Source organism: Gymnodraco acuticeps, unplaced genomic scaffold (genome assembly GCF_902827175.1).
Source record: "Gymnodraco acuticeps unplaced genomic scaffold, fGymAcu1.1, whole genome shotgun sequence".
NCBI classification, from domain to species: Eukaryota; Metazoa; Chordata; class Actinopteri; order Perciformes; family Bathydraconidae; genus Gymnodraco; species Gymnodraco acuticeps.
In genome coordinates, this window is record NW_022992150.1 from 72,746 (window position 1) to 87,064 (window position 14,319).

A 14,319-nucleotide genomic window follows, 5' to 3' on the forward strand; every position below is an offset into this window, starting at 1 on the left:
GTTCCTAACAAAAGCGCAGCCCCTTGTGTTTACTACATTTCTCTGCAGGGGTTAGTTGTTTTTTTCTTCTCGGTTAAAATGACTTTGGCAGCTAACAGATTTTGAATGTAATGTTTATGTGCAGCTTGTGAACTCAGCAGCCAGCAGGTATATATACCTGTCAATGGCAAGAGCTCTACTGCAAGGGGAAAGCTTTCATTGCTCACACCAGCTCCTCAATAACCCAATTGTAAGAAAAAGATAAACAACTGCTGTTTCACTTCAAACAGTAATGTCACTTGGCATATTATACTCGGTGCAACTGGAGTGCTTACTCAACCAGTTTTTGTGCTCAACACGAATTGTGCTTAACTCATGAATATTTCATATTCTTATCCTACAATACATATACATTTTTTCTTTGAGTCTGGATTTATTAAAATCTCTGAACCGCTTGTTTCATCTTAATGAAGGCCAACTGTCCATGAGCAGCTGAACATTCATGAGATTAGCATAATCAATGGCCCTAAGTAGCTGTATAAGACTACCTGTTCTGCTCCATTTGTGGGCTATAATCATTCACTAAAATGTCACTACATTTAAATGAAGTCTTTCAAGTCACTCCATGAAATTGTAACAGACATATCAGTGTCAGTAATTTTATTAGAGGACTTTAAACAATTAGTACAATAATACAGCTGCCAACACAGTGTCATCAGTGGCGTACTGTGACTGAAGTAATGAAGAAATGATTTGACTTGAGGTTTGAGAGTAAAAAAAGAAGCAGTCTGTCCAGGGGACAGGAGTGTTGGGGATAGATGAGAGAAGATTATACAGATGGTAATGTGAAAGGGTTATCCCTGTGTAAAGACCCTGCTGTCAGAATAAGATTATATTCATATAAACTACTCAACTGAATGATTCATATGCCAACAAATTAAACAAAATGTTTTTATTTTCTTCATTTAAATCAATCTTTTGATCAAATGTACACTGATCAAGTTTAGAGGCATTATATTTCTCAAATCGCGCAAGTCTTTACTTCATTGTCATTTATTTAGAGTTGTGTCAATTTTACCTCTGGTTTTGGTACCTACTCCTGAGGGAAAGATCTGTCTTTCGCTGCTGTATGATCCACTATGTTCCCTGGATAGCCTCTAAATGTGGCTTTCTGTTGAGAGGTGCTGAGCAGGTAGTGTACAGTGAATTGTTACAGTCTGAGAACAGCTGCCTGCCACAACTGAATACAAAACCAGAGAGTTTAAAATGTACGCATCTTACAAAAATCTGTAAAGCCTGGTGATAATTCTCTCTAGGCTCTTTTCTTCCTATGAAGTAAACAAAGAAGTCTAACGGCCCGTACACACAGCAGCTTTTGGCGATTTGTCCACCGCTTCCAGCGCGTCTCCGCCCATTGACTTTGAATGGGGATGACCTCACTTTCCCTCGCTTGTCGCCGAACTGCATTGTGGGGGGGCGACGCGAAGATTTCCAGGATTTTCAGGATTTCAAAGTTGAGCAATGTTCAACTTTTGAAGCTGAGCTGGAAGCGTCAGCCAATCAGATCCGTTTATGCAAATCTGACAGTTCAAGCGCTAGCCAATCAAACCGCGTGCAAGCTGGGAGAGCCAGACCGCAGTTCATTCTATATTCCTAACAAAAATGGAGGAGAAGTTAGTTATTGCGGTAGCAAATCACCCTATTTACTTACCGGGATACAAACCGGAGGAACCAGGCATGGAGGGAGGTGGCAGAGGCAGTGGGTGAAACTGGTAGGTTTTCGCTTGTTTGGGGATTTTATATCCAGTTTACTTCGTTGCTAGTTTACTTCGTTGCTAGCAAGCATAGACAGTATCATTAGCCAGCATGGAATGTAGCATAAAATAGCACCATAGACATTAATCTCATACATTTTCAAAATGTTAAAAGAAATAGTGGAGAAGAACCGGGGTTCTTTGCTTTGTATGTCGGGGGCGGGAGATTCATGTGATTGGTTGTTGGTCGCGAAATCCCCAAGCTTTCAGACACGCCCAGCTCCAAGGTTGTCAAGATTTTTGATAAACTGCTGTGTGGACGTACCGTAATCCAGGCGTTTCGGGGCAGAGTGTGTGGGAGAGGAACTCCCTCTGGAGCAGTGCTTCTCAAAGTGTGGTCCGCGGACCACTGGTGGTCCGTGAGCGCCCCCTAGTGGTCCGTGAGTATATTGGTAACATTTCACATTTGAAATTAATTAATTAATTTGAGTTTTCCGCACTGTCGCGGGAATATCTCCGCAATGGAGCGAGCTTAAGTTTCACTCTCAATTGCATGATATAGCCCCGCGCAACACCTTCATCACACATGTTGCCACTTGTTTGTACCATATTCAGGCAATTTGTAATCTGTTCTAGAAAAACGATGTGAATTTGGATATTTGTGAAGTTAGGTGGTCCGCGAGTGTTTTTTTATTGGTTAAGTGGTCCTTGGTATGAAAAAGTTTGAGAAACACTGCTCTGGAGGGAACTTTGGGATTTTAGCTTTTGCAGACCATTTACACGCACAACAAATTATATAAAACACACGTCAGGAAAGGGAAAACCCCAAAAGCATAATAGGGCCCTTTTTAAAAATGCTTTCTAATGCATGAGGCCCAAATTATAATCGTCAATGGTTGTACATACCCCTGCTCCTCCATCATCTCCTGGAGCTCCATACATTTGAGCTCCACCCTCCTCTTCCTCTCATGGTCCAGAATCTCTCTGTGTGGCTTTTTCACTAGTACGGGCTCAGCTTTGGGCTCCTCCTCCTCCTCTTCTTCCTCTGTACCTGGCTGACCCTCCTCACATTTAGCCTGTAGGGCTGCGGTGGGCGTCGGCCCTCCTGCTCCTGCAGCGGCTCCCGCTCCGGGCAGCACCGGCTGGGCCATCCCGTTTGCACCATCCTTAGGAGATGGCACCCTCGCCGCATCGTACATGATCGCTGAACTCTGTGGAGACAAATGATGGAGAGATCTGTCAGAACAACGCTAGGTAGCTTTATGGATATTGGCTGTTTCATATTATGCTAATGATTTTACATCCATTCATACCAAGAACACTCATTTGGGAGTTTTTTTCCATCTATTACTGAATTCTGTTCCCTGTTAATTGTGGTTTCGTGTGAGTCATTCTTATTCACAAAGCATACATTTAGCAATACAAAATGAAAATATGATTCACTTTGAAGACTGTGTTGGGCCCCGTTATGGCCCCTGAACCCTGGTTTGTCAGCCACAAAGCTGCCATCTGATGTTTTCCAACACATGCTGACCCTAAACAGCATATTTTGAATGAACAGTAAGCCACAAACACTGAAAGATGAGCGGAGATGTTAATATGTCTGGACAGGCTGCAGAGTTTCTGGCTGAATTGAGCAGTGGTACCCTTTGCAAACACTCACACACGTCAACATGGAGTACACAAATGCACACACACGTACATGTCATGATGCATTGTGGGAGACAGCGCTGGCAGTAATTTCTGCTGCATGAGTCAACAGCAGAGAAGTGCCTGGAGGCAGGTTAGGGGAGAGTGAGAGTTACATTCCTCGTTTAAAACTCCTGTCTCCTGGACCAAATTGAAGCTGTAAACCAAGGTCATGTACCAAACATGCATCACGAGAGCCAAGGGAGAATAAGAGTGGAACAAACTAAACGGCTTAAGGACACACCGACTTTAAGCAACAAAACGGGTGAGAGAAGGATGTGGAGAGTATTGATTTGAGTCTTTCAGGGGACACTCTACAGGAAAACACATTTATGTTCATGCACTGGTCAATGTTAGGAGTTTGGGCTACAGTATGTACAGAACATATTTTCCTTCAGGCTAGTTTGTTTGTTTGTAGCCTTTATTTAACCAGGTGAAGCCCCTTGAGATCAAAAGATCTCTTTTTCAAGGGTGACCTGCAGGACATTAGTTACACATGTAACATAAAAACAACAGAACAACAATAAGGATGACATACAACATAATGTACAGGGTACAGTTTACAAACTCTATTTACAGAGACAGGTACCATGAGTATCAAACGGCATGTCTCCCAGCTGAGTTTTAAAATGATGCAGGGGAACCAAAGTGCTCAGTTTTAAACATGTTTGCAGACTGTTCCAATTTAGTGGAGCTGCACAACTAAAAGCTTTCTTCCCTAAGACAGTCCTAGCACTTGGCACATTTAATAAAACAACATCATGAGATCTCAGGCAATACGTACTTTCAATTCGTCGAGAGATCAGAGAGCAGATATAAAAAGGTAGTTTACCCAACATGGCTTTATAAATGAACATGTACCAGTGACTGAGCCTCCGTACAGTTAGTGAAGGCAGACCTGCCTTGGCATACAGGGTACAGTGATGAGTAAGTACTTTACAGTTAGTAACAAATCTCAGGGCACTGTGATAGGCGGCATCTAACTTTTCCAGGCAATGGGCAGGTGCATTCATATAGACCAGATCACCATAGTCCAGCACAGGTAAAAAGGTCACAGAGCCTTTTCCTGGCCTCAAAAGAGAAACAGGACTTGTTTCTGAAAAAGAAACCTCGTCTAACCCTCAGCTTTTTTTCTTTTTTTTTAATTCTTTATTTATTTGGGGTCACATTATTTTATAATACAAGTACAGTTTTTCAAATCATATGTTTTTAGAGACCCAAAAGTGACAAATGAAATAGCAAACAAAATTAGTCAAAATAAAATAAAAACGAAAAAGTACACAGGGGTTGTTTGAAATAGCAAATGTCTACACATGTACATATGCATTCATATCAACATGCATATATGCATACAATACACACACACATACATGTGGCCATACATACACATCTATATACATTCAATCGGTGTATAGGAACAGTCAAACAAGGGATGGTCGTCTTTGGGATATGTAAATTCTCCACTTTTTCCATATTTCCTCAAATGTGTTTTCCTGTAGCCTCATTGAGAATGTGATTCTTTCCATGATATAGATTTCATGGATTTTGTCATACCAGTTGTCAAGAGAGGGGATGTCTGCTTTGAGCCATTTCTAGTTATTGCTTTTTTTTGCTGCAACAGTAAGAATTCCAAATAATTGTTTTGTTTTTAAGTTTGAGGGGATTGAATGTACGAGCCCAAATAGAAATTCATCCCAGTTTAATGGGATTTTTTCCTGTAGTATTATTTCAATTTCTACATGGATCTTTTGCCAAAAAGTTACTATTAAAGGGCAAGTCCAAAACAAATGGTAGTGATGTGCTAACTGAGAACCACATTTCCTCCAGCATCTGGGGGGGCCCTAGCTGATGTGATGACTGGGCAGGGCTGAAAAAATACCTGCTCAGCATCTTCCAACTAAACATTCTGTAGGTGCCTGAGCTAGAGATCTTCCATTGAAAAGTACAGTAGCTTGTCCAAACTTCGTCAGGGATGGTTTTTTTTGTTTCGTTTTCCCATTTGTGTTTTATATAGAAAGTATTTTCCTTTTTAATATCTTGAAGAGCTTGGTAAAGTTTGGAGATTACTTTCATCCCTGTGTCTGATGTGTATGCACTGGTGAAAACTATTAATAAAGGGTTTTCAAGGGCCTTCTGGCTGTCTGACAGGGAACTATTTAAGTAATGGCGTACCTGTAGAAATCTAAAAAAATCACCGTTATTCAACCCATATCGTTTTTTTAATGTTTGAAAATCAAACATAGTTCCTTTGCTGAAAAATGTGCAATATGAAGTAAGGCCATGTTTGGCCCAGCCTTTAAATGTTGTATCTAGCTTGCTTGGGGTGAAATCAAGATCATGTGAGCACCATCTTAATATCTTCATTTCCTCCAGCAAGTCACTCCTGGTGATGGCCCTCAGCCATAGTTTTAAAGAGAGGTTGATCCAGCGGTTATCTTTTTCCAGTAAGTTTTTAATATGTTTTTTATCCCCTAACCTTGCCTCGATTGGTACTTCTCCTGATACATTATTCTCAATTTCTTTCCATCTAGCTCTGTAGTCTGGCTTGCACCAGCAGAACAAGCTTCTTAATTGGGCTGATATATAGTAGTCCTTCAAGCAGGGGAGCGCTACTCCTCCCTTGTTTTTTGCTAGTTGAAGAGTACAGAATCTAATCCTTGGTTTCTTCCCTTGCCAAATGTACCTTGATATGGTTTTATCCCATTCGTTAAACTGCTTGTCTGTGATTTCAATTGGTAGATTCTGGAAAAGGTATAAAAGTCTAGGTAGGATGTTCATTTTCACTGATTCTATTCGAGATTCAAAGCTCAGCACTGGGATCAAGTTCCATCTATTTATGTCTTCTTTTATTTTCTGATTTAGAGGGTTGAAATTTAGTGTATACAAGTCCTCTGAATCTTTAGAGATGTTTACTCCCAGATATTTTAAGTGGTCCAGTTCCCAATTAAGAACAATGGTCGAGTTTATATGTTGGCTTGGCTTGTAATTAAAGCTCAGTATTTGGGTTTTTGTTATATTGAGTTTGTACCCTGAGACAGAACTATAAGTATCCAAAAAGGTCAGTAAACTCAAGAATGATTCATCTGGGTTTGACAGGTATATTAATATATCATCAGCAAATAATGATAATTTATGTTCCTGGCCATATACTTTTATGCCGGTAATATTGTTATTTTGAGTAACCCCCAAACTCAGAGCTTCGATATAAATTGCGAATAACAGAGGGCTAATTGGACATCCCTGTCGTGTCCCTCTCTCAAGGTTGAAAGAATTTGATATGGCTCCATTTATTTTTATTCTTGCATAAGGGTTGTCGTACAATGCTTGAACAGTATTAATAAATGTCTTGTGAAAGCCAAACTTTTCAAGAACTTGGTATAGGAATTTCCAATTAACTCGATCGAAGGCTTTTTCTGCATCAAGGCTCAAAAGTACTGCCTGGAGTTTGTTTTTGGATATATGTTCAACTATATGTAGAGTTCTGCGGATATTATCTTGAGTTTGCCGTTGTTTGATAAATCCTGTCTGATCTAGATTTATTATCCGAGGGAGGATTTCTTCGAGTCTTTTTGCCAAAATGTGGGTAAAGATCTTATAGTCTTGATTTAGCACACTTATTGGACGATAACTTCCACAGTCACATTTGTCTTTCCCTTCCTTTGGTATCAGGGAGATTACTGCTTCGCCCCATGAGGGGGGAGCTATACCTGTCTGAAGCACGTGGTTAAAAGCATCCCTCATTGTTGGGATCAGTAGATCCATCATTTCCCTGTACCATTCAGAAGGGAAACCATCTGGGCCTGGGGCTTTATTGGGTTTTAAATCAGCGATTGCCTTTTCGATTTCTTTTCCCGTAATTTCTCTAATTAAATTGTGATTTTGCTCATCCCTCACTTTAGGAAAAGTGATCAAGTCAAGGAAACTCCTGATGTTGGTTTTATCTATTTTAGGCTGTGTGTATAGGTTTTTATAGAAACAGACAAACGTTTGTTGTATGTCTTTTAGATTACTATGTATAATACTTGTTTCAGGGTCTTTTATTTTGTAAATTGTGTTTTCTACCTGTTGTTTTTTTAGTTTGTAAGCCAATAGTTTTGCTGATTTACCTCCTACCTCATAGTAACTTTGTTTTAGAAAGATCATTTTATTTTTAATGTCGTTAGAGAGGATTTCATGGAGTTCGTTCTTTTTTTTATCTATTTCCATTTTAGTTTTTGTATTAGGGTTTTCTTATGTATATTTTCTAGATGTTTTAGTTCTGTTTGAAGCTGATTTGTTTTCTCTTTTCTTTGCTTATTTATGTTTGAGGAATAGCCAATTATTTTTCCTCTTAGGACAGCTTTACATGCATCCCACAAGATTATTGGGGACACTTCTCCATTGTCATTGTCGTTCAGATAATCTTTTATATCGGTCCTGATTTGAGGCCTAATTTGGTTAAGAATTCCTGTGTTCAATCTCCAGATTGTGCTTTTCCTTTCTAGTCCTAGATTTAGTGCCCTCAGCTTTTTAAGCAGGTTATTGACATGAAGTTTAAAAGTAAGACAATCATCAAGCCAGATACCTAGGTATTTATAACTGGTAACCACTTCAAGTACTTGTCCTTGCATAGTAACAATATCCAAAACAGGCTCTGGTGTCTTTTTTAGCTAGTGAAAATAAAACTATGCTTTTACATATTTAGTTAACTGCTAACTTTGTCCATTTGCCACATTAGATTTCTTCTAAATTCACCTAATTACATAATGTGTTATTTACATATTTTGACAATGCATTTCATTTATTGTAACATAAAACAATTTTCCTAGTGTGAGATATCAACTGGAGACCCTATTCACCTTCTGTGTCTTGCAAATATCTTTGAAGGTCTTTTCTTCAAAATATATTTTTTTCTTACACTCCAGAAATCTCAACTTCAGTAGAACTTATTCACCGGCAAACTTTCCTATCTATACTGTATTCTGAATGTTTTAAAGTGGTTTTCATTCATCATTCATTGCCTTATTTAAAGAGCATTTCATTCATAAAAACATAGAACAAATAAAATGTTCACAGTATTTTCTGATTTGTGGATTGATGCAAAGAGTTATTTCAAATTCCTTCTGTAAAATGTATAACACGAACACAAACCAATGGAGAACCCTTTCATAGTGATAACTATTAATGAACATTCACACTACTCTCTTCCCCATGACTGTTCGTAGAAACACTAAATGCAGTCTTAGTTTTTGACTTGCACATCCTTTCTGTTTCTGGCTGGTTTACTGATTGAAAGGATGAGGTTGTTATTTAAGAGAATAAAAAAACGAGTGCAGCATAGACTGTACTCTGATTAAGATGGATGGTACTGTTAAGGCCGATAGAACACGCAGGAAGAGAGGAGGGCCTTTCTGTGCCCAAGAGCCTCGGCTTCCCAGAACCGGCCCCCTCCCTCTGCAGCTAATGGCTTCATTTTTCACTGAGGAGCCAAAAAAGCTCCACTGAAGCACTTTATCACCGTCACACAAGCAGGGGAGGAAACAGGAAGACAGTGAGACGGGATGGACATACCTCCAGAACCACTGTCCTATCTTATCCAAGTGTATTTCATCTGATCATTGGTAGTGTAGAGTACAGCGGCTTGTGCCATGTATTCAGGCGGTTCTGAAAGTCTTTCTGGTGGATACTAGGGGTTGTGTGTGCTGGTAAACAAGCCGTGGATCTGAGCGTGGCGACAAGACTCTGGGCTGACAGAACAGGTGGCGGAGCAGCAGGAGGCATCAGCACTGAATCTATTATACAGTAAATCAGCACTTGATATTCCGTGCCAGCAATCTGTCATCTGCAAACGCCAGTCACAGAACAACTCAGTAGAATAATCTCACTCAAAAGCCCTGAACGAACAGTCAGGTAGACATAACCCTCTGTTGGAGATTGGATGTAAGTCACTGAATGTGACGTTGTATTCTAATAATGGTTTGTTAGTCGGAAAAAATCTATTCCTGCTTCCTGTCACGCAGTTTTTTGGGGGATGCAAAATGTATATACAGAAAGTTCCACAGGTACTGTACTGTAACCTGATTGGCTGCTGCTGAGTGACCGAGGAGGAGCCGGCCTTGTATTTGCCTGAGGCTGTCGTGACCAATGGGAGAAGGGCTCGCTCTGTTTTTATATGTATTACATATACACCTTGTTGACTGCCATGGGCATATCAAAAATAAGTTGACCTTCACCAAATGGTAGCGGATGCTGTTTCTCTGCTGTGTCACATCGGTTTTGCTCACCGTAGTAAGCGTGATACAGGGAGAAAAAGGCACTGGTTTGACACAACTGTGTCAATGTGTGGTTTGTGTGCAAATAAAAGGGAAAGACGATGTCAGACGTGTCTCGGAGCAAGATCAATGTATTCCGTATGAAAGAGACAAAAAAGAAAGATGGCCCTTTTTATGTTTGAAATCACAATGGCATTCAATACATGTTCCATGAATATAATGTTTTTGTTGGGCAGTCTAAGTACTGAAACATTTTCCTCACTAAGTAGTTTTATAGCACTATATAGCATATGAAGCAGTATTTTTTAGGGAAAAAGGCTATATTAAAGTTTGTTCTTAAATGTGCATTATAAATGAATATAAAAAATATCAGTTTTTATTTATAATGACGATTTTTGGTTTCGCCGGCACAAAAGTATGACTAAATAACATAGCAACAGGTACAACATTGTTGAAGGCATTGGCTATTGCCATATAAGCAATGTTATAATCCCAGAATGTCTCAATGGTGCATACACAGTTTATCTCTAAACCAGGTGGCTGTGACTGCCCAGGTTTGGACTGTTGCTAATCCGTTTTGTGCTGGACATCATGCCTTGGCCGCTGAATCTCTCCTGGTAACAAACTGCACACATTTTAAACACACACACTCGAGCGCACATACGAAGCTGTTTGAATTTCAGCTGTAATGAGTGTAAATAAAGTGAAGAAGTCATCTGAACATTTTGCAGGAATGGACCCTCCCATCCAAAATGAGAATTCTCCACGAACCGCAGATGTGGGTGTTTCAAAGCTGGGAAGCCAGGTGCCGGCCTATATGCTAAAGTTTAACAATGCTGTACATATCCAACCATCTCATTAGACTAATGCATCATTGCACAGTCATTCCTTTTGTTCCCGAGAGGGGTGGACGCGAAAAATCTGTTCTCTTTCAAGTTAAGACAACTAAATCATTTAATTGTGTAATGAAAGAAAAATGGAAAGGGGAGGCTTGTCAGTGAGCTGATAAGGCAACGGAGCACAGAAATTAATTGTGTGAGTCCTCTGCAGGGACTGAAGGTTATCTGCAGCGACTGTATTAATGGCACCAGTCTATTCTGCTATTATTGCCAGGGCGTAGAAGACTGTCACATCCCAACAAACACTGCTTGTAATGAGCCATTATGCTAAGTGAAGTTGTTAAGTGTCACCCTCATTTAATTCAAGTCACAAAGAGATAATGTGCACTTTAACATTCAATATTGCATTTTAGAGTAATGACACCGATTGCTTTGACATAAGAGAGCCATAGCTCCTGCCTTTTCTCTGTCGAAGAGGAAGAAGATGGCTCCCGTCTGTTCTTAATCTTCGCCCGTGCTTTTCTCCGCTGTCTGCTGCTGTGTCGGCACTGCAGCCTGTCTTCTGCTGACAGCGAGCCTTATACAACAACAACAGGGTGTGAAATAATCCTGGTTAAAATGTTGAAGGCTTGCCGCCATTCAAGTACAAGCGTCATGATCTCTTAATGATACGGTTGCTGATAGCCCACGCAGGGCTGACTCATCTGATATACAGTAGATGGATCACGCTGTTAAAGCTCAATTAATAAGGATAACATCACCGTGGCCACACAGTGAAAACATCTCAGTCTCATTAGGCTAATGACACATTAGAGAAGGGGATTGCCTGGATTTGAGCCACAGTGTGATAATAGTAGTTTTTAATTCTTGCTCAACAGAGGATATATATCATTACCAAGAAGTAAATGGCATCATTTGTACTACACTCTGCAGCCGCTGGAAGCTGCTCTAAATTGGAATATGTGATGGATAGATTACCAGCTAACTGCCTACATCATTAGAAGCACATTTTGACAAGGAGTTGACTTCATGAGCAACTAAATTGGGATAATTAATTGCAGAAAGCAGATCGATGATTTCCTGTTTATAATGGCATGATCCATCAAGCGTTACAATCTATTGCTGCAATCAATTCTACTGCTAAAAAAACATTTCAACTATTTCTTCTATAAGAATATGTCTATGGATATGACAGGTGCAATTTAGAACACAAAACAATTCCTTCAATGGGTTAATCCACCAACCTGTTGGTTAGTTCTAATAAGATTTTTGCACAGATATCCATGGTGCCTAGGAGATGAAACCTAACAATACATTTCCCTACAGCTCCGTGTGGTTCATTCGCCTTCGTTTTCCACGGGAAAATGGCGTTTTTGTTTTACTCTTGGATGAGGGGGAACAATAGTTGTATTGACTTGTAATAAATTAAAACACAATAACGTTATGTAACACACTATAATCTAAATGTTTTCCATATGGTTTTTCATCATTACAAGCTTGACAGGTGCTGATTTAATAATCATCTTTTTCTGTCGGTTGAATGGCACCTTAGAGAATTAGCTCAACGTACTGTTTATTTAACTCCACTACGACACTTATTTTGTTGATTTTCTGGAAATAGGGCTACATTTCTGTGAAAACGTACCTTGTTGCTCCCATCAGGGTGATCAAGATTGTGTTTAGTCAAACTCTTTGGTTTATGACCAAATAGCTGCAAAACTATCCTAGCTCTAATTGTTGAATAATGTTAATTAGCAAATATTTTCAGGCTAATGATGGCGATGGCCTTGAAAATAATACCCGCCATCCGCTATTCAGTGAGATATTTAAATTCTCAATGTTAGCATTTTAGGATGCTGATGTTAGCATTCAACACAAAGCACACTGATTGCAGTGGAAGGAAATATATAGCAGTGTTGATGCATGACATGTAGCATTTCTGTCTACCCGTATAAATTGAGAAAAAGCATTACAGCTAAGCATCAACACATACTTATACATTTTATCATAATCATTATAAAATTCATCAACATGGGAAGAGTTTAGCAATGTGATACCATTAATTCGTCATTTGCTCCATCTGAGCCAGTAAACATTTTCATTTTGTGTACAGTCTGTTTTCTGCATCTGACATTACGAACAGTTTTTTTACATTCTAAATATACACAGCAGGACACTTTCATCACAGAACATATGTTTAACCATCTGTACATCCAGACCTGCTAATGTAAATACTGCAGTAACAGTCATGTGTGTATTACTAGATGAGAGTTAACATATTGTGTATGTAAAGCTTTCATTCCTCTCTTTGCAGTAATAATTGCAGGTTGTTGTTGACTTCAGTCGGCACTACCGTACCCAGGGGGATTCGATTATTTTCCGCCAATCTTGATTTCCATAAATCATCCGACACAACATCAATACCGGAGGTAGAATGTCTCTTAAGTACTGCTGTATTAATGCAAACCAAAGCAACAATCCAGTCTCCTCACAGGAATAATAATGATTGTTCTATCCCATCATATTCTGCCTCTCATGTGGATGCCTAATTATAATCTACTGAAACAGTTAATGGATCTGACTTTGCAATTAGAGTGGGGAAACGCAGAGAAAACAGAAAGCTATGGTTTCTTTCCTTAGAAAACGTAATGCTTGTTTAAGTGGATTGCATGGTGCTAGACTAGAGAGGAAAAGCAGGGGTAGGACTCCTTGTAGCCACTCTGCTCACTAAAAGCCAACTCTCCTTTTAACCCTGCGCCCCAACTCACATTAAGCCGGGTCACTCTGTGTTGAAAGGCTTCAGTTATCGGATCTCAGTCGGTGGCTGAACCTCAGATTGCAGGGTGGCAGTAACAGGGGGCCTGTCCCACACTGAGTGTCAGAAACAAGCCAATAAACATCCTGGGTATTCAAAGTAGGTATTCTGGATATATTTGTGTGCATATGTGTTCAATAAAGTTCCCCCTCTGACTCAGTTTCATATCTCACGCTTGCCACAACACCTTTCCTCTAAAATAATCGGCCCTTTGGCTGGAAGCTGGTGTTTTGTTTTTAGCACTTTGGCACCCAGAGGATGTGTTCTCAAGGTCAGCTGTTTCCATTCCTGGCACGTTGGGTTGCTGTCGGGAAGCAAGCAGCCTCAACCCTTAGTTTTTCTCCTCTTTTATTTATATATTTTTTTTAATCGCAGTTGGGTGGAAAGTGCATACAAAGTGAGCCGAGGAGGTCTGAGGAATGGTAATGGAGAAGGAGGCAGGGATATTTGTGCACAGTGGCCTTGTTTATAATCCAAATGGGGGATCAAGAGTTTTGCATGTCATTTATCATGCATAGCGGTTTACCAAAGCTCTGCCACTTGTTTAATTTAGCACGTCGCAACGAGACGGTACTAAATACACTTCAGTTGAGCACATTTTCACACAGCAGCTGCTCTGATTTGGTGAAGTCATTCTCAGACACAGCCCAGCATAGAGCTGCCTTTAATGCAGAGATATAGGGTTAGAATGAAAACAGGTAGTTTGTGTGAAGTGCTTCACTTGCTTTGTGCTGCAAAGCCCAAAGCACCAACAGGAGCGAAATAGCCATTTTCTATGGTGTGGCCTGCTGGGGCAGCAGCATCTCGACTGCTGACAGGAAGAGACTGAAGAGACTGGTAAGGAAGGCCAGCTCTGTCCTGGGGAGTCCTCTGAACACTGTGGAGGTGGTGGGAGACATGAGTCCTCTGGACACTGTGGAGTTGGTGGGAGACAGGAGAATGGCAGCCAAGCTGTACTCCCTGCTGGACAATATGTCCCACCCCCTCCAGGA

The 14,319-nt window shown here is 40.2% G+C and overlaps 1 protein-coding gene across 1 annotated transcript in view; it reads right to left on the minus strand.

Annotated features, from left to right (window-relative positions):
* srrm3 (serine/arginine repetitive matrix 3) overlaps nt 1-14,319 on the minus strand; it is an 89,022-nt gene that overhangs the window by 34,901 nt on the left and 39,802 nt on the right. Inside the window, exon 2 of the mRNA XM_034204123.1 lies at nt 2,640-2,944. Coding sequence (XP_034060014.1) covers nt 2,640-2,932 — 293 coding nt within the window. The 5' untranslated portion in view covers nt 2,933-2,944. The remainder of the gene's footprint in view (nt 1-2,639; nt 2,945-14,319) is intronic.